At 41.4% G+C, this 23171-nt stretch overlaps 1 protein-coding gene across 1 annotated transcript; it reads right to left on the bottom strand.

The window, feature by feature from the left end:
• Window positions 1-1828: 1828 nt before the first annotated feature.
• Window positions 1829-23164, bottom strand: LOC131680993 (zinc finger protein ZFP2-like). Its single transcript, XM_058961700.1, has 3 exons — window positions 22907-23164; window positions 21845-22848; window positions 1829-2660 (listed from the first exon to the last, which is right to left on the bottom strand). Exons 1-3 carry the CDS (start codon window positions 23024-23026, stop codon window positions 1958-1960), a joined length of 1827 nt encoding a protein of 608 aa, XP_058817683.1. The 5' UTR covers window positions 23027-23164; the 3' UTR covers window positions 1829-1957.
• Window positions 23165-23171: the final 7 nt, after the last annotated feature.

The raw sequence follows: 23171 nt of genomic DNA, 5'->3' as shown, positions 1-23171 counted from the left end.
GAATAATTGCAAATAAAACTAAATTTCTTACTCGTTTCATTCATATTTTGGCAGTGGTAAGCTTTTTCCGAGAAGATAATGAAGATTTTGTTGTAAGCTACGACTCACTTACGGGTGAAAAAAAGCAAACTGTATCACTTTGCCAGTTCATGAGCTGAATCGCATGACTAATTTTAGTTTTGCCGCAAATCGCCAATAGCGTAGTAATTTTTTTACCACCGAACGTGACAAAAATGTTTTTATACTATAAGTCAAGATTTTGAGGGTAAATTAAGTTGATCAAACGTTGTTTTGCGTTGTATTTGATCAGACCTACAACCTTTACTACATAAGCATTAAGCCATTGCACTATATTGGCTATACATTTGCACTAATGTTGCATTGAAACTCCATTACAGCATTAACAACGCAATAAAGCTCTTTATTAGCATCAATAATGCATAACTGCACAGCCGACATATAGCATTATAGTTTGCTCTATATGCGTATATTAAGCTGATATAACGCGTACATGCTTCAAGGATCTTTAAAGCATGTAAGCTTTACAAGTACATTTAATGCCATTATAGAGCATATAAAAACCTGATATAATGCTATTCTAATGCTGTGGGTTTATTTGTTATGCAACTCTTCTTGAAGATTATATTCGGCATATTTCATTTCAATCGAACATATGCAATATAGTCCAGGAAGCAAACGCAGCGCACTTACCGTGAAGGACGAGGCAAGGTACCTCAGTTCGAGACTTACTAAAGGTAATTTTCGTAAACATTCATATCATGTGAGAACGAAAACCCATTACGGATATTCATTACAATGCATTAGAAGAGAGGCAATTACGGTTTTAAACAGAATGTTTTATTTTAAAATTTTTCCTTTTTGCTCATCATACCGAAAGGAAACATAAGAAATGGTTTTAAAACCATGGCGGACAATGACAACCAGCTGAAGTTTTTTAATAGCATTAGTAGTGCCAATATAAGGCTTTCAAATTTGACATTTGTACGCTTTTGCTATATAATAGCATTAGTACTGCAGAAACGAGCGGTCAATCTCCGCACAGTAATAGCACTATATTTCGCCTTTTCTGGCATAATATCGGCATTAAATAAGTATTTAGGGCTTCACGGCTTTTTAGGACAGCTTTATATGTGGATCTAAAGCAGATATTAGGCTACGTTATAATGCTTATTGGTTACTTGGGAATGTAATTAGTTATTGAAGTAAGAACAGTAATTTATTGAAACAAACTTCATCTGCTATTCAATTGGCCTTTAAAATATATTATTATAATGAACGATATCGATAGATTAGTCAGAATGATTGACTCAACAATTGATTGAAATACAAGTTGAAATTATGTTCAGTTCAAGCCACAAAACCGAATTACTCGTCTACGATGTAACGTTCGCAGTGAAAGAAACTAGAATCAAAAAACCAGCTCGATGTCATAAATTTTGAGCCCGTTTTTTCTAAGAAACTTTAAGATACTATTTCAAGTGTTTCGTGTATATTTGACAGGCTATGCTTGGTGTGCTTCCAGACAAGACTATTTGTGAGTTTAAAATTCATGTATCTATCATTCAAAGCGCTTCAAAAATTTGTGAAACGCGTGGAAGTTTTTATTCACAAATAGTACGAAGTTGGAGTAAGATCTAATTCAAGAGATGTATTCTCAACAAGTAACAGTACGTAGTACGATATGTATTAAAATATATATATATATATATTTAATAATAAATCTGTGTACATACAGTACATAAAACTATTATTTGATATTAGTTTAAAAACAAATAATGTTTGGTTTTGATACATATGTATCCTCTGATTCAGGCGTAAATTGCATCTTTTTCCTAATTTAAGGCACATAAATTTAATATTTTTACTTAAGCTTTAATGAAGAATAATTTATAATATACTATTCCGTAAACTATAAAACCATGGTTTCAATATAAAATCAGGCAACGTTATGAACGCGCATGTGCCGTTTAACGCGGTTCCTATCCACGAACCGCTTGCCACAGATGTCACATTCGTGTGACCGCGTTGTCGAATGAATGAGTTTGTGTACCGTTAAACGTCTATTTTCCGTAAACTTTTCGCCGCAAACTTCACAAGTAAACGGTCGCTCACCGGTATGGATCAATCGGTGCGACAGAAGATGATTCCGCTGATTGAACAGGTGACCGCAGATGTCACAGCCGTACGGTTTGGCGCCCGAGTGAGTGCGCTTGTGCTTGGTCAGATCGCCACCACAGATGAATGCTTTGCCACAGACGTCACATTCGTGTGGCCGTTCGCCGGTATGGATGCGTACGTGTCGAACCAACTGATTGCACGCAATGAATGCTTTCCCGCAGATGTTGCACTTGTGCGGCCGCTCACCGGTGTGCGTTCTGCGGTGTCGTGCCAGATCCGTATTCGCATCGAATCCTTTGCCACAGAAGTCACATTTCCGTCGATGTTGCACGGTTGTCGATTCATCGGATTTGCTGACCGATTCATCACTACCGTCATCGTTTTGTTCCTTCCTCACATCAATCCGCTTATCGCTGTCAGCGGGAGTTTCCGTGATAGAATTATTATTAATCGTTTTCAATGTTGGATCAATTTGCAACTCGGTGTTATGCATTGGTTGATTTTGATGCTGTGGCATCTTGTCCAGTCATCAGTTATCTTCTGGATTGAATCTGTCGTTCCTGCTTATTTAGCAGAATACTATCAGTTTTGAGACAATAATCCTCGAAACACAGTGCCTTAGTTATCTCGTCCCAACATTGTCCGTAAATGTTTTTCGAAAACAAGTCTATCTGTAATCTAAATTAGTCCGATAAATGATGTTACCAGATTTCAGCTGATCGGTTATTTCACTTACCGAAATTCTGCCTTATTTAAAGATCAACTCATTAATCTTACCTCCAATTTCGTTTAGGTTATCGAATACGTAGAATATTTCCCGATCCTTGGATAAACAGTGCCGGTAGTGTCTGGGCATTAGTACATTAAAACATGTTTTCAATTCGCTTGGACAGTACCAACATAAAGACACGATCGAGCAGCGATCACACTACTCTTTCAATGTCGTTGTGTGACTGCGTTCACGAAGAACAGTATTTAGGCAATGGTATCATATGTTTCTATCTACCTCCCTTTTCTTCTGCTATTTGCATTCCATCAATAGACTTAGAATTCTATGTACATTGAATATATTCGATCTATTCATTCATGGAAGTATGCAAATGCATAAAAATCTTAGCAGAATGAACAAGACAGAAAATATGCAAACACTGCATATCTGACTTATACTTTTAGCATGTTGGTACTAGGGGTATGTTTCCTTCATGTGTTTTTACTCGAGCGCATATGCTGCACAGTCCTACAGCTCAAAAGAAAATACAACACAATCACAGCAACGTCAAAGCAGAAACATTAAAGCAATACTTTCGCGTACCGTATACCCACCAGTTCACTGATTGCAAACAGATGTCTCCAAAATGTTCTATGTTCCAAAATAGACAAGTAACCAAAATGCCGTCGAAATTGTATCTTATGTTTGCCACATCAATCTAGCTTTTTTATCAGTAATAAAAAGTAGGTAGCTGCACCATACTGTGGTGAGATTCGTCTAATTCGTTGCATATAGAAGAAGTGGACATAATTTCATACGGGGGTTGGTATTATATATAAGCTCTTAGTTATTACTTCAGGATCTTTTAAATATCCTTGAAAAGATACTAATGTAATATTCTGGTTGGTTGCAGTCAAAACCGAAACTTACTCGCGTTTTTGTACTATTTTCAGCGTGAGTCATAGAAAGCCCATTTTTTTCAAAAATTTCAAATTGAGATTTCCTATCTTTATGGGACTGATTCGCGATCATGGGCAGTAAATGCACCGATAAACCTGGTTTTCAAGGTAAGCGAGGGTGAAAATCGACCATTTAAAAGTTGCACTCTATCAACAACTTTCGTACTGAGAATAAATTTGTGAGTATCCGTCAGAAAACGGCGCGCGCGGTGCCGCGTCTAGTGGTTGTGCCGCGCCTCTTGTGAAGTTGGTGCATTTCGTCACATCTCTCGTTCGGTGACGGAAAAAAACTACATAAAGCTCATGTACATTATTTTTTAGATTAAACTCACCGCTTGTGCTTAAAACTCTGATATCAGTCAAAAGTAATTGTTTACTAATAACAACAACAAAAACCTGTTTAAATCCATCTAGTGGTGCAATTGTGCCTTTCTCATTTCTTCAAACTATGTCCACAGACTAACAGACATAACACTATGAGGGAATTCCCTCAAAAAACATCGATCCGATAATATTCCGAGAACACTAGCTCTATCTTTTATTTACAGTCCCAAACACTCATTTACTGGTGGGTTACCCCTCAGGTTTGGGAACAATTTTTCACTAGTGGTCTATCCCCTATACACTGCTGGCCAATAAAATAGGTGTGTGATAGATTATTTTGTTTTTCTCTCAATTACGCATACCAATCTGCAGCAGTCTCAATCACACCTACCGCACACACAAGCCTTGGTATCTGTCAAGTTACTAGTGGGTTGTTGGCGCTGATTATGTTTGCAATCTTTGTCAAGATGTAAAACAAGACTGCCACAGGCTTTTTTGTGTGGTCAATATAATAGGTGTGTGAAATATATCAACTGGTTATTATTTTACTCAATACCATTATATGTTTAATTTGGTAAAGTTTGTATTCTGCGTGCTAATCAATGTATTTAAATGTTGAATAAGTCAAAGATTTTTTATAGAATGGGTCGAGCATCTCACTGTACTCAAGTGGAACGAGTTTTGCTAAGAAATTTTGTTAAAGAAGATAAGACGTATAAATAAATCGCGAATACACTTTGGCATTCCGAAAACTTCTTTACAAATGCCTTAAAACCTTTGAAAAAAGAAACACGCAAAAAAAACCAAGGAAACATCTACAGCAACTGAGCATTGTATTGCATTATTAGCGAAATCTGATCCATTCGCGTCATCAAGGACTATTACAGCACAAATTGGAAATGTGGTAAGTCCGAGAACAGTTCGCCGTAGGCTGTAAAACTCCAATCTTCCAGAAATAATTGCTAAAAAGGTTCCACTATTGCGAAGCAAAAGACTTCGCAGAAATATGCAATTTACTTTTCAACACCGTTAATGGGCATGGTTCAGAAGGAAGCAAAATATGGCGACATATCCTTCGGAGGGACGAATCAAAGATAAACCTGTTTTCCTCCGATTCACAACGAAACGTTAGACGTCCAAAGTGCAAAAAGTTTGATCTGCGATACACGCAAAATAAGGTAAAGCACGGAGGCGAGGACAATGAGGTTTGGGGCTACTTTTCGTGGAATGGCGCAGGTCCTATTTTTCGCAACACCACTATAATGGCAAGATTCGAATGCAAGTCTAAAGAATGGACATCCTAAAGGATGTCATGCAGTCCTATGCCAAAGATAACGCGCCTTTATATGGCAGCTTCAGCAAGATATTGATCGAAAACACACATCGAAGTATGTAAAGGAATGATTTCGGGATAATAAAGTGACTATAATTTCGGACCCTACCAATCTCCTGTCATTAATCCCGTAGAAATTCTACGGAATGTACTTAAAAAGATGTTATCCGGTCAAAATTTCAGAAATAAGGTTCGTTTGTGGAAAGCAGCTTAAAAGGAATGGTACACTATGCCAACGGAAACTTATCAGAGTTTGAATGACTCAATGCCAAGGCGAATGGATAAAATTTGGTTGAATAAGGGAGATTACACAGGCTACTAGTTGTCAAAAATATTAAAGTCTTAAAATCATTGGATTTGAAAATTTTTAATGCAATGGATTACAATACACCTATTTCATTGACCAGGTGCTTTTTTGGATTTCATGGGGAAGAGAGAGTTCCTGTAAAGCATAACAATTAATTTACAAATAAAAGTGTTCTTTTTCATATTTACGACTGTGCCTAACTATAAAATATTGGAATAAAAAAATATTTTTCGAGTAAACTCAAAATTTCATGTATTTTTATCTCACACCTATTTTATTGGCCAGCAGTGTATCTCGACAAACATATGATCACGGCTTAAAAGCCAACTGTCAAAATTCGCTTTGAATGGAAATTCCGGACAAACCGTTACTGGTAAAACACAGTTCATAGCAGTTAATGAACGAGAAAACTTTTCTCTTTTGTTTACTACTAACATCTGTGATTGGCGAGTAACGGTTTGTCCGGAATTTCCATTCAAAGATAATTTTGACAGTTGGCTTTTAAGCCGTAATCATATGTTTGTCGAGATATGCTTGTTCATATGTCAGTGACGCCATAATTTCAAATGTGGCCACAGTCCCAACCACAAATATATTTAAAATGAACGTTAAAGCGGGCGAAGCTTTGTTTTTGAGTGTTATGTCTGTTAGTCTGTGCTATGTCTAATCATCGGTTGGGTTGTATGTCATTTCCCGGAATACCATTTCCCGGAATACCACTTCCCGGAAAACTATTTCCCGAAATGTACCACATCCCGGAATATCGTTTCCCGGAATGTATCATTTCTCGGAAAACTATTTCCCGGAATGTATTATTTTCCGGAAAAACCATTTCGCGGAATACCATTTCCCGCAAAATAAAAAAAAAACTCGTACCTCACCGACCAAACTTATTTCTAGAAGACCTGCTATGCAGCTAATTGTGTTCTAGGAGATTTTACCTACTTTAGAACATAAAACGTTGTTTGGAAATATTTTCAATTTTTTTATCTTAAGTGGTTATTCTGGTAAAAAGAAACAGCGACAAGATTGCAAAACTGTAATTTTAAAAATTTAATCTTTTCGATTCCGCGATGTTAGGAAAATTACGAACGACTTTTGGTTTTGAACCAAAAAGAAACTTGTGAGGATTTAAAAAATCGAGTGGGGAATAAAAAGCACCCAAATGGATGGGATACCCAAATCATGGGTATCAAAATAGAAACAAATACTTTCCAATTTTCCCACCGCAGGTAGTGAAGGAGTGAATAAATTCCATAAATTCATGACCGTCTAATTCTCTGTCCCATCCCAGGAACCTAGGACCAAAGGAGTGAAATTAACCCTCTTAGCAAAGTCACTCCTAACGATTTATCAAACCCCCATCAAAATGAAAGGGTTGTGTACGGTTGTCCACGTTTCTTCCTTATTCGAGGTTCAAAATAATTCGTTGATTAAATTATTCATTGAATGAATAATTTGATTGCCGTATAATTTTGAATCATCTTTATTTTGTACGCTGCACAGTTGGCCTGGCCGCTTTAATGCTTGTGTCATATTCAATATGTGCCACCAACATTAATAATGACAAGAAAAATTGTGGACGAACGTTTGTAATTTTTCAGGATCCCTACATGTATTGGCTGTGTATGTGTAGACTAGACTAGACTAAATTCATGACCGTCTAATTCCTGACTAACAGGCCCTATATTTTGCCTCATATTTGTTAAAATTTTACGGATTAAGTTAAAATGGTATATTTTCAATTCTTTTACTATTTTAAATCGATCCCTTCGTGTGGTAATCTTCGGTGAAAAGCACAATACACCACTGTAGAACTTTTAAGATTTGGAAATTTTGTTATTGAAATAAAATGATATAACAGAAAATGGAAGGCGAACAGAATATCTAATTGTATATATTATTAATTCAGTCCTATCGTTTTTAGGTAAACTCCAAGCGTACTAAAAACTTCAAATGCGTTTTTTCAAATCCACTTCAAACCACGAGCTTTGAAATATTCACAGCATATTCTAAATTATTTTCTCCAGCGACGTACGAAGGATTTTAGTTAATAAATGATGTCTGTATCGATTTTTGGCCATTTTCAGCAAATTTAAGATTAATAGGAACGAAAGCAATGAAATTGACCGACGGATAGATATTCTATAAATGATGGGATGCTGATTTTAATGATATTTTCAGCGTTTCGCGTAAAATTGAAATAGCGAAAAAAGCCTACATAAGTCACTTGCTATCTTTCTAAAGAATCAAAAAAAAACTTTTTGGCACTAGGTCAAACATTACAGGAGATAGTGTAAATTCGTAACGATCAATTTAGAACGCCTCAAAATGCGGCCATCTTTGAAATTGAAAAGGCAGTGCTTTCCACAACGTTGGCAACATTTTTATGATAACCAATCACAGTACTCTAAAAATGCCCTGAACGCGTTGATTTTTATAAAAAATTAGGTAAAAGATAGTGAAAAAATATAAACATTTCCTAAAATTTAGTCAGAAATATTCCTGGAACCTTTGAAATTTTATAGATTGTGAATGTATTTGTCTGAGATGCTGCCTTCTTATAAATATAAATTTGGAATTTTGTGTAGAATGTTATTTTAATCTATAGTTTTTCTGAAAATAATCTTGGGCTTTCATTGATTTTTATTCTCACTAATATTTGTTTACAGTAACAGCACAGACTAACAGACATAACACTCAAAAACAAAGCTTCACCCGCTTTAACGGTCATTTTAAATATATTTGTAGTTGGGACTGTGGCCACATTTGAAATTATGGTGCCACTGACATATGAACAAGCATACGAGGGATAGACCACTAGTGAAAAATTGTTCCCAAACCTGAGGGGTAACCCACCAGTAAATGAGTGTTTGGGACTGTGAATAAAAGGTGGAGCTAGTGTTCTGGGAAAATTGTCGGATCGATGTTTTTTTAGGGAATTCCCTCATAGTGTTATGTCTGTTAGTCTGTGGTAACAGTGCATTGAAAACGCCTTCAGTTATTTGAAATTTAACTACGTATTAAAAATTTCTATGTGAATTAGCCTTCTTTGGAACAATAACAAATCAATGGAAATAATTTTAGAATTTCATTGATTTAAATACAATAAATACAATGAAATGGATTTGCCTTCTTTAAAATTTTCGTAGCATATTTTTGAAATGCTATTAATTTTAAATTAAATTACAGCCTTCTTTGATATCGCCTTCTTTTTAGCATAAGCTTTTTTCTGGACCTTCGATTGATTGATAATGATTTCAAATAAAATTACATATGCATGACAATTAGTTTTTCAAATTCATTAACATGATCAGCGAGCAAAGACAAGCAGTGAAGGGAACCAAACAAATATTTGAGTAGCAACATAGTACTAAATGCAAATGTTCTCAAAGTACTTCAGATTTCAATAGTATAACCAATTGCCGAGAAAAAGTACGTTCCGGGAAATGGTACATTCCGGGAAATGGTACATTCCGGGAAATAGTATTCCGGGAAGTAGTACATTCCGGGAAACGATATTCAGGGAAATGGGACATTCCGGGAAATGATATTCCGGGAAATAGTACATTCCGGGAAATGGTTTTCCGGGAAATGGCATACCGGGAAATGGTTTTCCGAGAAATGGTATTCCGGGAAACGACATACAATCATCGGTTGTATACCTTTCCCCCGAAAGCCATTTCCCAGAATTCCCTTCCCCAGAATGTACCATTCCCCAGAGAGACATTTCCCAGAATGTACCAATCCCTAGAAAATCATTATCCAGAATGCCCCATTCCCCAGAAAGTCATTCCCCAGAAAAGTTAATGTTTTTATTCGTTATTTGTGGTTAAGCCAAAGGTTTGCGCATACCTAATTCAAGGAACTTATGCGGTGTTAAGCTGCTGAGGATGTGCCGTCGAAAGCGGCGGCCTCTCGCAAGCAAACCTGTTATCCTTTCGTATAACCGGTTTACTCGAACATAAGACTTGGTTCCTTCTTTCAAACATGAGCAGTTCTTTGAATTTGTACGCCAAGTAACTATTGCACGCAAACTTGTGATCTTTCCGTCTGCCCGGTTTATTCAAACATATATGTTAATTCCTTCTTTGGAGCTTTAGTTGAATCTATATTAAATACGAAATGAATGCATATTTTGACAAATGGTTTCATGGGTTTTTCGAGCCTTTATCTTACTTTTGTATTGGGAATGTTTCGTACGCAAATGTACGATCCACCCGATTGCTCGGTTTACTCAAATAGTTTGCACTAAATACATTCGAAAGTATTTTCATACCTTACGCCAAATGGTAATTATACCACAGAGTTACAGACATAATACTCGACAACAATTATTCGTCAATATTAGCGGTCATTTTGAATTGAATATATTTTTAGTTGGAACTGTTACCGCATTTGCGATTATGGCGCCACTGACATATGCGCAAGTATACGGGGGATATACCAATTGTTCCTAGGCCTGAGGGTTAACTAATTTGTAAATGAGTGGTTGGAACCGTGTATAAAAGATGTAGCTAGTATTTTGGCCAGATTTGCGCAACGATATTTTTGCGAGGAGCCGCCGCTTTCGACAGCTTATCCTTACCAACTTAACATCATGCATCAGTACCTTGGCTTAGGTAATGTACAAAGTTTTGGTTTCGCCACATGACCTTACTTACATAACACTGTTTCATTCTTTTGGATCCTAGGAAGGGGGCTATCACTTTCTAGGATCTAGGGGCTATTAAAAGAAAAGTAAAAATATTGCTATTGTCTAATGCTTCTACTTCGAGGGGAGCAATATGGCCAACATACTGAAAAAATGTTTTGATATTCATCAAAAAAAAATTTCCACCTCAAAAAAATGTCTGGGAAATGGTTATAACTGTGTAATGGAGTTATGAACCAATGCTCATTCTGGATATGGTTTTCTGGAGAATAGTTCTTTCTGGGGAAAACACTTCGGTGTTTTAGTTTCTGTGTAATGGTTTTTAAGGAAAGTCAGCCATTCTTTATTTTAATTCGGAATAATCAATGTCATCCTAACTTCCGGGTTCAACACAATGCAAATCATTTCAAGTGTGACCGAATCGAAGAATGTCGTTCGATGGAGGTGAGAACGAGTAGTACGTTTGAAAAGATCAAATCAATAAAAAAAAGTTAAACTTTTCTGGGGAATGACTTTCTGGGAGATGGTGCATTTTGGGGCATGGAATTCTGGGGAATGGTACATTGTGGAAAATGACTTTCTGGGGAATAGTATATTCTGGGGGATGATATTCTGGGGAAGGGAATCCTGGGAAAGGCTTTCTGGGGAATGATTTTCGGGGGAATAGTATACAATCCTAATCATCAATACAGTTGTTATTCGCTGGTTGGACACTTTTTAACTGGGCCGCTTTTTAGTTGGACCTCCGCTAGTTGGACCATTGTCCAACTAAAAAGCATCTGAATGTCAAAATCTTATGTCAAATTTACTTTGACAATCAATCGGACAATTATTAGAGATGTGAATAGATGCAATTGCAGTCGTGATTCGATGGTTGGGCCACACCTCTGTCCAACTAACGAATTTGATTCGTTAGTTGGACCGACTGACAGATGTCAAAAACTCTCCAAAGGAGACGTTAGGAGTGTAATTGCATCTATTCACATCTCTAATAATTGTAAGATTGATTGTCAAAGTAAATTTGACATAACATTTTGACATTCAGATGCTTTTTAGTTGGACAATGGTCCAACTAAAAAGTGGTCCAGTTAAAAAGTGTCCAATCAGCGAATCACGACTGTACACTACTAACGTCTCCTTTGGAGAGTTTTTGACATCTGTCAGTCGGTCCAACTAACGAATCAAATTCGTTAGTTGGACAGAGGTGTGTCGCTCGAGGACGCCGTTGTTGCCAAAAGAAAGGGTGCCGCTCAACCGGAAGAAAGCTGGAGTACCGTTGTAGACCGGAAGGAGAAACACGGGAAACAGCAAAAGCAGAAGAAAAATCGAAAAATGGAGCAGAAGAGAAAAAAAAAATCCTTCGGATCGTCAGAAGACGCCAAAGGGAGAAGCCGTGCTCGTCAAATCCAATGACGCGACAACGTATACGTTCAAGAAAGTCAGAGAGGACCCGGAGCTGAAGGATTTGGGGGGAAACATGATAAGAATTAGGCGTACCCAAAAAGGTGAGATGCTCTTCACGTTGAAGAAGGATCCCACGACTAGCAGCTCGATCTTGCAGGAGACTATACCAAATCAATGGGTCAAGTGGTAGAGCCACAATCGCAAATCATAAATGAAAACGAGCTGAGAGGTACACTTAACAGTAGTGTAATCCCTAATAACGGTAAGCAGGTGGCGGATAAATCGGGAACGGCTGTAATACAAGTTACGGACAGGTTCCCCATTCTAGGAGTGTTAGAACGTTCATATGAGGGCTTCGTAATCGCTAAAATCAACGGCGTCTTCGTGTGTAGCTGTTTTGCTTCTCTAAGGTGGGACAGTAGAGCAGTTCAGCCTAATGGTGGAGCAGTTACCCGAGCAGTGGAGTAGGGCAGTAGAGTACCCAACACAAGAGGGTGTATCTTGCAGCAAGCTCTAGCGAAGTTAGACGTACGATTGTGCATTGAGGGTTCTATTTGCACATTTCGGGAAGACGGGAGGGAGTCTATCATCAAATTCACATTCTTTAGTCCTTCATTGACGGCGAACATGGATTGAAGAGTATGCGAAACGTATACGCATAGCGATCACCAGGCGATTCGCTACCGTATGGGTCAACGGAACCCTGCTGCACTACGGATAAGGATGACCGGCGTTCGAAAGTAGTAGACGAAAGCCTTCAACCGAGAACGTGGATGCCGCTGACCCTACAAGAAGAATTGAGGCGGCTTGTGACGCCACAATGCCGCGAAAGCTGGAACCACGATATAGACGGCGTCCAGCTTACTGGTGGAGCGAGACGCTCAGTACGCTATGAGCTGCTAGTCTTAGAGCCAGAAGGTGGGCTTAGAGAGCAATATCGGAGCCAGATAGAGAAGAGCGCAAGGCAGCGTTTCGGGAAGCTAGGGACGCTTTAAAACGGGAGATCAGACTTAGCAAGTCAGATTGACACAAGGAGCTGTGCCGAGCGGTACACGCCAATCCCTGACCGTTACTAGTGTTGGCAAAAACGAAGGGCTCGGCGACGGCAGCTGAAATGTGCCCGGGTAAGCTCAAGATAATCGTCGAGGATCTTTTTTCGAACCACCGGGCGATCCGGCCTCGTATAGGCTGGATACACTCGAAAAACACCTAAAAAGAATCATCCTTAACAGGTTGATGAAATGCACGGAGGATGAGCGCGAACTGTCCAAGATTCGGTTCGGATTCCGCAAAGGAGCATCGACAGTGGATACAATTCCAACAGTGCTGAGAAGGCATCTAAACAGAAGCGAAGAGGAGATCGATACTGCGCTGTGGTTACGATGTTTGTGAAAAATGCATTCAACAGCGCCATCTGGGAAGCCATCGCTGCACAGAATAAGGGTTCCCGACTATCTATGCCAGATTCTGAAGAGCAGCTTCAAGAGCAGAGTGCTCTGGCAGAAGCCTATGCGAGTCACAACGGGCGTTCCATTCTAGGTCCAACACTTTGACGGCATGTACGATGGGGTCTTAACATTGCGGCTGCCCAGGAAAGTGAAAATCGTGGCTTTCGCGGACGATGTCTCACTAACAGCAATGGGTGAGACACTTGAAGCGGAGGTGCCAGTAACGGAGACAATAGACGCGATTGAGAGCTGGATGAACAGGGTCATACTGCAAATAGCTCTCCACAAGACGGAAGTGTTGTTGGTCAGCAACTGCAAAGCGGTGCAGCGGATGCAGGTTGACGTCGGAGGGCAAATGATTGCATCGAAGCATGCACTGAAGCAAAGGGGAGTGTCGTTGCCGACGGAAAGGAGGTCAATCGACGACCGGATAACCTCAACAATCACGTCGAACGCAATAGCGAGAATTATGTCAAACATCGGCGGTGCAAGAAGCAGCACGAGACGTGTGCTATCTACTGTTTCGTCATCAATACTCCGATATAGGGTTCCTGCCTAGGGTGCTACACTGTAAACCAAGCAGAACCGTGAAAATCTGATCAGGACATTCCGGCTAATGGTCGTACGAGTCAAGAGTGTTTACAGAACAATATCGTCGGAGGCAGTATGCGTTATCGCCGGGATGATCCCCATCTGCATCATTCTGGCTGAGGAATGGAATGCTACCAGCGGTGAAATGCACGTAATGCAAAGGAAATGTGCATGGTTGAGTGCACAGGAAGCATGGAAAGATGACCTTCCATTTGACGGAGTTATTTTCCGGGCAAGTCTGCTTCCGAAAGTACTTGCATCGGTTTGTACATACTTCGTCACCCCTTTGCCCGACATTCGTAACCCAACTTTGTACCGGGAAACAAGTGCTTTTTGTTCTCTCCGGTGTGGTTTAGTTTTTTCGGTGGTACGAAGGTGCTTGCTGTGGCAGAGGCTGCAGTAAAGCATTACTAATAAACAGTCCCGCGAGTGATAATTGTTACCTGCGATATCAGTTAAAGTAGTGCAGTGAAGTGCGTTACTAAACATTTTTCTTGCCTGAAAGACGGCTTTGTTTAGACGAGCTATATCAGCTCTAATGTGTGAAGGTCACGCGGGTGACGAATAAAACAAACGAAGGATCAATTCACCTACCAGCTCGTCAGGAACCAACTGGTGAAGTGTTTCGTTTTTTACTTTTCTTATCGATTTTTTTCTTTTTATTGCTTTTGATTTTTTATTTTGATTTAAGTTAAACAGTGCGGTCGAGCGTGTTGCTCCCGCAACAAAATGGAACAAACAGAAGGATCACCCTCCGAAGAGGAATATTATGAAGAAGAAGAACGTATATCTGATACTGAGACAGATAATGTTATGGTCGATCCACTTCCCCCCAATGTCTCACAGCCCCCCCGAGTCAAGGTTTACCAGGATGGATCCGCTGGTCCTTGGGTGGTATACTTTCGGCCCAAAAATAAACCGTTAAACAGCATAACTGTTGCACGGGAGCTGACAAAACGTTACTCGGCCGTAACCGAGATTAAAAAGGTTCAGTCAGACAAACTGCGCGTAGTCGTTACTGACTTGAAACAGGCCAATGATATCGTTAGAAATAGCCTCTTTACGCTGGAGTATCGCGTCTACATCCCTTCTCGTGATGTGGAGATCGACGGTGTGGTAAGTGATGCGGGTCTAACTGTCGATGATCTGATGAATGATGGGGCTGGCCGCTTTAAGGACCCTAACCTTCAATCAGTTAAGATTTTGGAGTGCAAGCAATTGCACTCAAAGTCCATCGAAGATGGTAATTACTATCCATCAGACTCGTTTCGCGTAACCTTCGCCGGATCTGCACTTCCGAGCTACGTTGAAGTGGGAGGAGCTCGTCTACCTGTACGCCTGTTTGTACCGCGGGTCATGAATTGTTCCAATTGCAAGCAGCTAGGTCACACGGCCACCTACTGTAGCAACAAGCAACGGTGCGGTAAATGTGGGGAACGCCATGCGGATGATACTTGCAGTAGCCCTGCTGAGAAGTGTGTTTACTGTGGGGAGAATCCGCATGCACTTTTGACATGCCCAACGTACAAACTTCGCGCGGATAAACTGAAGCGATCCGCCAAAGATCGCTCCAGACGCTCTTACGCAGAAATGCTTAAAAGAGCTGTTCCACTTATCTCCGAAAACCCATTCGCTCTCTTGCCAACTGACGATAACGCCTCTAACGACCCTTGCGAGGGGCATTCTTTGGCTCCGCTTGGAAACTCTAGGAAAAGACCTAATCAAAACTCACCTGAACTTCCTCGTAAGGGTCCTAGGTTGTCCCAAACAAGGGTACAAAATAAAAATAATTCATCAACTGGAAGGGCTGGTACAAATCCGAAGATAATACCTCCTGGTTTTGGGAAATTGAGATACAACCAGGAGTTCCCAGCACTCCCCGGGGCACCAAAAATCCCAAGTGCTCCAATTTTACAGTCAGAAACTCAACCTAAAACGGGATTCCTTAAATTTTCTGACATTGTGGACTGGATATTCACAGCTTTCAACATTACCGATCCTATGAAAAGCTTGCTGGTTGCTATTCTACCAACAGTAAGAACATTTTTAAAACAGTTGACTGAACAATGGCCCCTCCTTACAGCGATCGTATCCTTCGATGGCTAACTTATTAGACGGAATCAGGGATCTGATCACTGTTTTACAGTGGAACTGCAGAAGTATTATCCCCAAAATTGATTCATTAAAACACTTGCTAAATTACAATCATTGTGATGCATTTTCCCTATGTGAAACATGGCTAACTTCTAATATAAACCTCAACTTCCACGATTTTAACATTATCCGCTTGGATCGAGAAGACTCATATGGGGGGGTACTTTTAGGGATCAAAAAGTGCTACTCCTTCAATCGAATCAACCTCCCTTCGACGCCAGGCATTGAAGTTGTCGCTTGTCAAACAACAATCAAAGGCAAAGATCTTTGCATTGCTTCTATTTACATTCCTCCTAGGGCCATGATGGGATATCGAAGATTCTCCAACGTGATTGAACACCTTCCCTCGCCCCGCCTGCTTCTTGGAGACTTTAACTCTCACGGTACGGGGTGGGGCTGTCTATACGACGATAATCGATCTTCGACAATTCAAGACCTTTGTGACAACTTCAATATGACAATTCTGAACACAGGGGAAATGACACGAATTCCTAGACCACCTGCGCAAGCAAGTGCACTGGACATATCTTTATGCTCGACATCACTACGGTTAGATTGCAAGTGGAAGGTAATATCTGATCCCCACGGTAGTGACCACTTACCAATTGTAATTGCAATCACCACTGGTTCAAGACCATCGACACCAATCAATGTTCCCTATGACCTCACACGAAACATTGATTGGAAGAGCTACGCTGCTGAGATATCCAAAACTATCGATTCAACACAGATACTTCCCCCGGAGGAAGAATATAAGTTTTTGTCCAACTCGATTCTCGATAGCGCGATTCAAACTCAGACGAAACGAGTACCCGACGTGAACACCCAAAAACGTTCTCCCAACCCGTGGTGGGACAAAGAGTGCTCAGACGTGTACGCGGAGAAAGCTGCCGCGTATAAAACTTTCCGGAACGACGGGTTAGTTGCTAGTTATCGAGTGTACGCGATATTAGAAAAGCGAATGAAAAATTTAATGAAAGCTAAGAAACGCAGTTACTGGCGCCGGTTTGTCGACGGGTTAACAAGAGAAACATCGATGAGCACTCTTTGGGGCACGGCCCGACGTATGCGAAACCGAAACAGTACTAACGAGAGCGTGGAATATTCAAACCGTTGGATATTCGATTTCGCCAAGAAGGTTTGTCCGGATTCCGCCCCGGCACAGAAAATCTACCGCGCCGCGTCGCCTTACAATACCGCGAACGAAACACCGTTTACGATGGTGGAGTTCTCACTTGCTCTCTTATCATGTAACAATAAAGCCCCGGGGCCAGATAGAATTAAATTCAACTTATTGAAGAATCTGCCAGACTCTGCCAAAAGACGCTTGTTGAATTTATTTAATAGGTTTCTTGAGGGTAACATTGTCCCACATGACTGGAGACAGGTGAGGGTCATCGCCATCCAAAAACCAGGAAAACCAGCCTCCGACCACAATTCGTATCGTCCGATCGCAATGCTGTCCTGTATCCGGAAGTTGTTCGAGAAAATGATCCTGTTTCGGCTCGACAATTGGGTCGAAACAAATGGCTTACTGTCAGATACACAATTTGGCTTCCGCAAAGGCAAAGGGACGAACGATTGCCTTGCGTTGCTCCCAACAGAAATTCAAATGGCATATGCTAACAAAGAGCAGATGGCATCAGTATTCTTGGATATTAAGGGGGCTTTCGATTCAGTTTCGATCAACATTCTTTATGAGAAGTTGCACCAGCATGGTCTTTCGCCAATTTTAAATAACTTTTTGCTAAACCTGTTGTCTGAAAAACAAATGCATTTCTCGCATGGCGATTTATCGACATCACGATTTAGCTACATGGGCCTTCCCCAGGGCTCATGTCTAAGCCCTCTCCTCTACAATTTTTACGTGAATGACATTGACGAATGTCTTGTCAATTCCTGCACGCTAAGGCAGCTTGCAGATGACGGTGTGGTCTCTATTACAGGTCCTAAAGCCGTCGACTTGCAAGGACCACTGCAAGATACCTTGGACAATTTGTCTGCATGGGCTCTCCAACTGGGTATCGAGTTCTCCACGGAGAAAACTGAGCTAGTCGTATTTTCTAGAAAGCGTGAACCAGCGCAACTACAGCTTCAATTAATGGATCAAACTATTGCTCAGGCTTCAACATTCAAATATCTCGGGGTATGGTTCGACTCTAAAGGTACCTGGGGATGTCACATTAGGTATCTGAAACAGAAGTGCCAACAAAGGATCAACTTTTTCCGTACAATAACTGGAACATGGTGGGGTGCCCATCCAGGAGACCTAATCAGGTTGTACCAAACAACGATATTATCAGTGTTGGAGTACGGATGTTTCTGCTTTCGCTCCGCTGCGAACATACACTTCATCAAACTGGAGCGAATCCAGTATCGTTGCTTGCGTATTGCCTTGGGTTGCATGCACTCGACCCATACGATGAGTCTCGAAGTGCTGGCGGGCGTTCTTCCGCTGAAAAATCGATTCTGGGACCTCTCATATCGATTGCTCATTCGATGCGATATTCTGAACCCATTGGTGATTGCAAATTGCGAAAGGCTTGTCGAGCTTAATTCTCAGACCCGATTCATGTCCTTGTACTTCGATTACATGGCACAGAACATCAATTCATCTACATATAACGTCAACCGTGCTCATCTCTTAGATACTTCTGATCCAACTGTATTTTTCGATACATCCATGAAGGAAGAGATTTGTGGAATTCCGGATCATATTCGCCCACAAGTGGTCCCAAATATTTTCTATAACAAATACCATCAAGTCGACTGCGCCAAAATGTTCTACACTGACGGATCAATTCTCGACGGGTCCACAGGCTTCGGTATCTTCAACGAAAATCTTGCTGCCTCATTCAAACTCAATGATCCTGCTTCAATTTACGTCGCAGAATTAGCTGCCATTCAGTATACTCTCGGGATCATTGACACCCTGCCCTCAGACCATTACTTCATCGTTTCGGATAGTCTCAGCTCCATTGAGGCCATCCGTGCGGCGAAGCCTGGAAAGCACTCACCGTATTTCCTGGGGAAAATACGGGAATATCTGAGTGCTTTATCTGAAAAATCTTACCAGATTACCTTGGTTTGGGTCCCGTCACATTGTTCTATTGCGGGCAATGAGAAGGCGGACTCTTTAGCCAAGGTGGGCGCATTAGAAGGCGACACTTACGAAAGACCAATTTGCTTCAACGAATTTTTCAGTATCTCTCGTCAGAGGACGCTCGATAGTTGGCAAACCTCATGGAGCAATGGGCATCTGGGACGGTGGCTACATTCCATTATCCCGAAGGTATCAACGAATGCTTGGTTTAAGGGGTTGGATGTGAACCGGGACTTTATTCGTACGATGTCAAGGATCATGTCCAACCATTACTCGTTTGACGCGCATCTCCGTCGTATAGGGCTTGCTGAAAATAATCATTGTGTTTGTGAGAACGGCTATCACGACATCGAGCATGTTGTTTGGCTGTGCGCAGAGTACTGTGTTGCCAGGTCCCAACTAATAGATTCCCTTCGGGCCCGAGGTAGATCACCCTATGTGCCAGTCCGGGACGTCCTGGCAAGCCGTGACCACCCCTATATTTTTCTTATCTATATCTTTTTGAAAACCAATGATGTCCAAGTTTAATACATTTTACCCTCTCTCATTCACAGTAGAATCTCACCAACCTATCCCTGTATCTACAATATGGCATTGCTTCACGAGTCTTCGGTGCACACTCTTCTTGATAACCGTCTATCCAGAACATCATGACATACCGCACATGCAGATGATATAGAGTGCCAATAATTATCCGAAATATCGACCCTCCCCTCGCCCCTGCGATTACAGGCTGGAAACTACAACACTACAACAAAGTGTGCATATCCGCCACAATGATCAATCAGCAAACGACGATGTCAATTACACAATATGTATCCCACTTCCTACCTTTGTCCTTTACTTACATAAGAGGGGAGCAAGCCGCCCCTAAATACGGCTTTCCCTTCCCCCACTAACATGTGACATGTAATATAAAAAAAAATGAATTATCGGCCTCGTTAAGCTACAGCATTTGGGCCTAAATAAACGTATTTTAAGATAAAAAAAAAAACCCCTTTGCCCGGAGTGCGCGGTTCGAAGAAATTCGTAGGGGTATGCCTGGAGCGACACCAGACCTGGGACGCTATCAACAGAGTGGTTACGAGTATACCTCCAAGCTGCATAGGGTGTGGCGAAGGGACCAACGGAATACGATAGAAATTCCGCCACTGGGGAACTCTCCGTCGGTGTAGACTAGACCAACCGCCGGGGACCAGTTGTGTAGTACGCGTCGTACTACCGGGTTCTGGTCGTTGGGCGCCAGTGTACCGGATGTCAGGCTTCACCGGAATCACCGGGTCGACCTCGACACCCTACCGGGTAGCTCGTGAGTAGGCTAGATCCACCGCCGGGGAATATACCGAGTAGACCGCGTCAAATAGCTAGTAGCGGGTCGTTAGGGCGCCAATCAACCAGTAGCTACGCTCCACCCGGAATCGCTGGATGGATCTCAGCAGCTACTGGCTGACCGGTTGAGTAAGCTAGGTCCACTGCTGGGGACTAGATTGACTAGATCGAGACGAAGCGGGGAGCTAAATGGCTCACGGAAACGAACATCGGTATCGGGAGAAATCTACCGTTCGGTTTCGGAAGAATCTATCTCGCCGGGGGATTCTCCTGCAGAGTAGGCTGGATCCATCGTCGGGAACTAGACCGAGTAGTTCGTGAACAAGATTTTAGATGCATGGCTCATCGGAGAAGTAGCGAAATGGAACGAGAAGGGAACCGAAGGACTTAAAGAAGTTGCAGTGCTAAAAGGTATCAGACAGGGAGCCAAAGGACTCAAGAAGTTATATTGCTAAAATAAAAGAAGTATCGGTATTGGGAGAACTTCCTTCGCCAGGAAACTCTCCGTCGGCGTAAGCTAGATTCACCGCAGTGCGACAAAGGAGTTGCGGTGCTAAATGGCACAAGCGAGCAGAAGGGCTCGGTAAATTAGACAATCTTAAGTTTACCGCCCAGACTGTCTTCTTAAGGGAAAAGCACTAAGTCTCGACCCACAGCCAGCTTTCCGACTGCCATGCAGAAATTGCCAGTCTCTGTGGATGGTGGCGAACTGATGGAGTGTCGAGCAGTGCTACTTACTACTAAGCGGGTCGGGTGGTGGTAACCCAAACCCGTTCCCTGAGTAGATTTGTACATTTTTTCCAAAATTCTCAGGCTTTTTTAAAACTTTTTTCTGCACTCTAAAATATACATAAAATACACACAGACCCGAAGAACTGAATCGAATGGTATATGACATTCTGCCCTCCGAGCCTGGGTTAAAAAGTTAGCAATTACTATATGTACCCGTCGATTGAGAAAGGCAAAAACATTGTAGGCTTAGAAGTGAAAAACCAGGACAGATCAAAGGTTTTCCTCGACATTCCAGAATACATGACGCATGGGATAACGCAGAGAACGGAAGCTGGACTAACCAACTAATTTCGCGTGTGGCTTTGTGGTGACCAGAAAGCTAAGAGATAGATTTTCACCTACCGCAGTTCGTATCAGGTCATGGCTGTTTCAACCTAACTGCCAGATTCTGAGGAGACGAACTCGATGCGAAAAATTCTGGACTCATAGTTAGATTTTGTACCGTGCAAGTTTAAAGTCGTTTAAAACATAGGAAAAAACGAAATTCACAAGCTTCATTTAATTCATATTGATTTTTTAGTTTCTCTTACATTATAAATGCACATACGTCAGTAAGGTGTCGATAGCTCAAAACATAGCACAACCTGTGGTTCAACACTAGAATCCCAAAACAGTACCAGGTGGGCCCTTTTCCACCTGCTTTTCGTGTCTCATTTGATGCTTCTTGAACATGGCCTTCGAGACAAACGTTTTTCCACAAATCTCACACTTCATGGGCCTTACACTTCTTGTGTGAATTACCATGTGCCGTTCCAGTTTCCCTGCGAGCACGAATTCCTTATCGCATATGTCACACTTGTGTGGTTTGAGCCCGGCATGTGACAGCTGGTGCCTGCGAAAGTGTTTCAATCGGATAAATTCCTTGCCACACTCCTCGCACTTGTAGTGCTGCTCAACGTTCAAGTGGGTAAGCTTGTGCCGCTTCAGATTGCCACTTTGAATGAATTCTCTGCCACAAGTATCGCAGCTGTACGGTCGAACCCCGGTATGGATGCGCATGTGCCGAATCAAATGACCGTTTTCTATGAATTCTTTGCCACAGACTTCACACTTATACGGCCGCTCGGAGCCACCCAGGTGTTTATTCAAATGGCGAAAAAAGTGGCTACTTTGGGTATATTTCTTGCCGCAAAATTCGCATCTGTGCGGTAGATTTTTGTGAGATTGAATGTGTCGTTCGTAAAGAGACGCTAGGGCAAACCGTTCGCCACATACGTCGCATTTGTAATATGGACACTTTTGAGGAGGATCGCTATTCGTAGGTAATTTATCTTCGTTGAACAAGTTGTCTTGATCGTGCAGATTATCCGGTAGGATTATCTGCTCCGCTTTTGGTTGTATATTACTGTCCTCTGCATCTTCTTCGGTGTCATTCTGCTCAACTTTAACTTGGTCAATGCCAACCACATGATTCTCCGATACACTCAGTTGTGGTTCCAAATTGAGCTGCCGCTCCGATCCGGCTTCGTCTAACTTGTCAAATTTAGTGTCCGTCAAGTATCGTTCCGTTTCCAGACATCGCTCTCGGAAGCGAACTGCAACCGATAAATCGTTTAAACATCCCCGGCATATTTCCTTCGAGAGGTAGTCAGTTTCTACGATCTTTATTTTACTTGTTACTAAATTGTTTAGTATGATTGATCGTAGTAGATCTACTTACCGATATGCCAGTGCAGGACGTAATCATGTCGCATATTTTTCTGTCGAAGTTATCCAGCATACCGTTCACATTGTACATATCGCAATTTTGGGTCAAACAACATCTGCACCATTGCGACATTTTGGTTTCAATAAACGCTTGTATTTTTTGGAAATTAAATTATTGTGTTATGAATGATGGTGAGAAAAATTGTCTTGAAACATGAAAAATCCTCCTTCATTAAAGTTGTCTATTGACTAACACACATACATGCTTTAAAATGTCA

The sequence above is a fragment of the Topomyia yanbarensis genome, chromosome 2 (assembly GCF_030247195.1).
Source record: "Topomyia yanbarensis strain Yona2022 chromosome 2, ASM3024719v1, whole genome shotgun sequence".
Lineage (NCBI taxonomy): Eukaryota > Metazoa > Arthropoda > Insecta > Diptera > Culicidae > Topomyia > Topomyia yanbarensis.
This window is presented reverse-complemented; position numbering and strand designations above follow the sequence as displayed.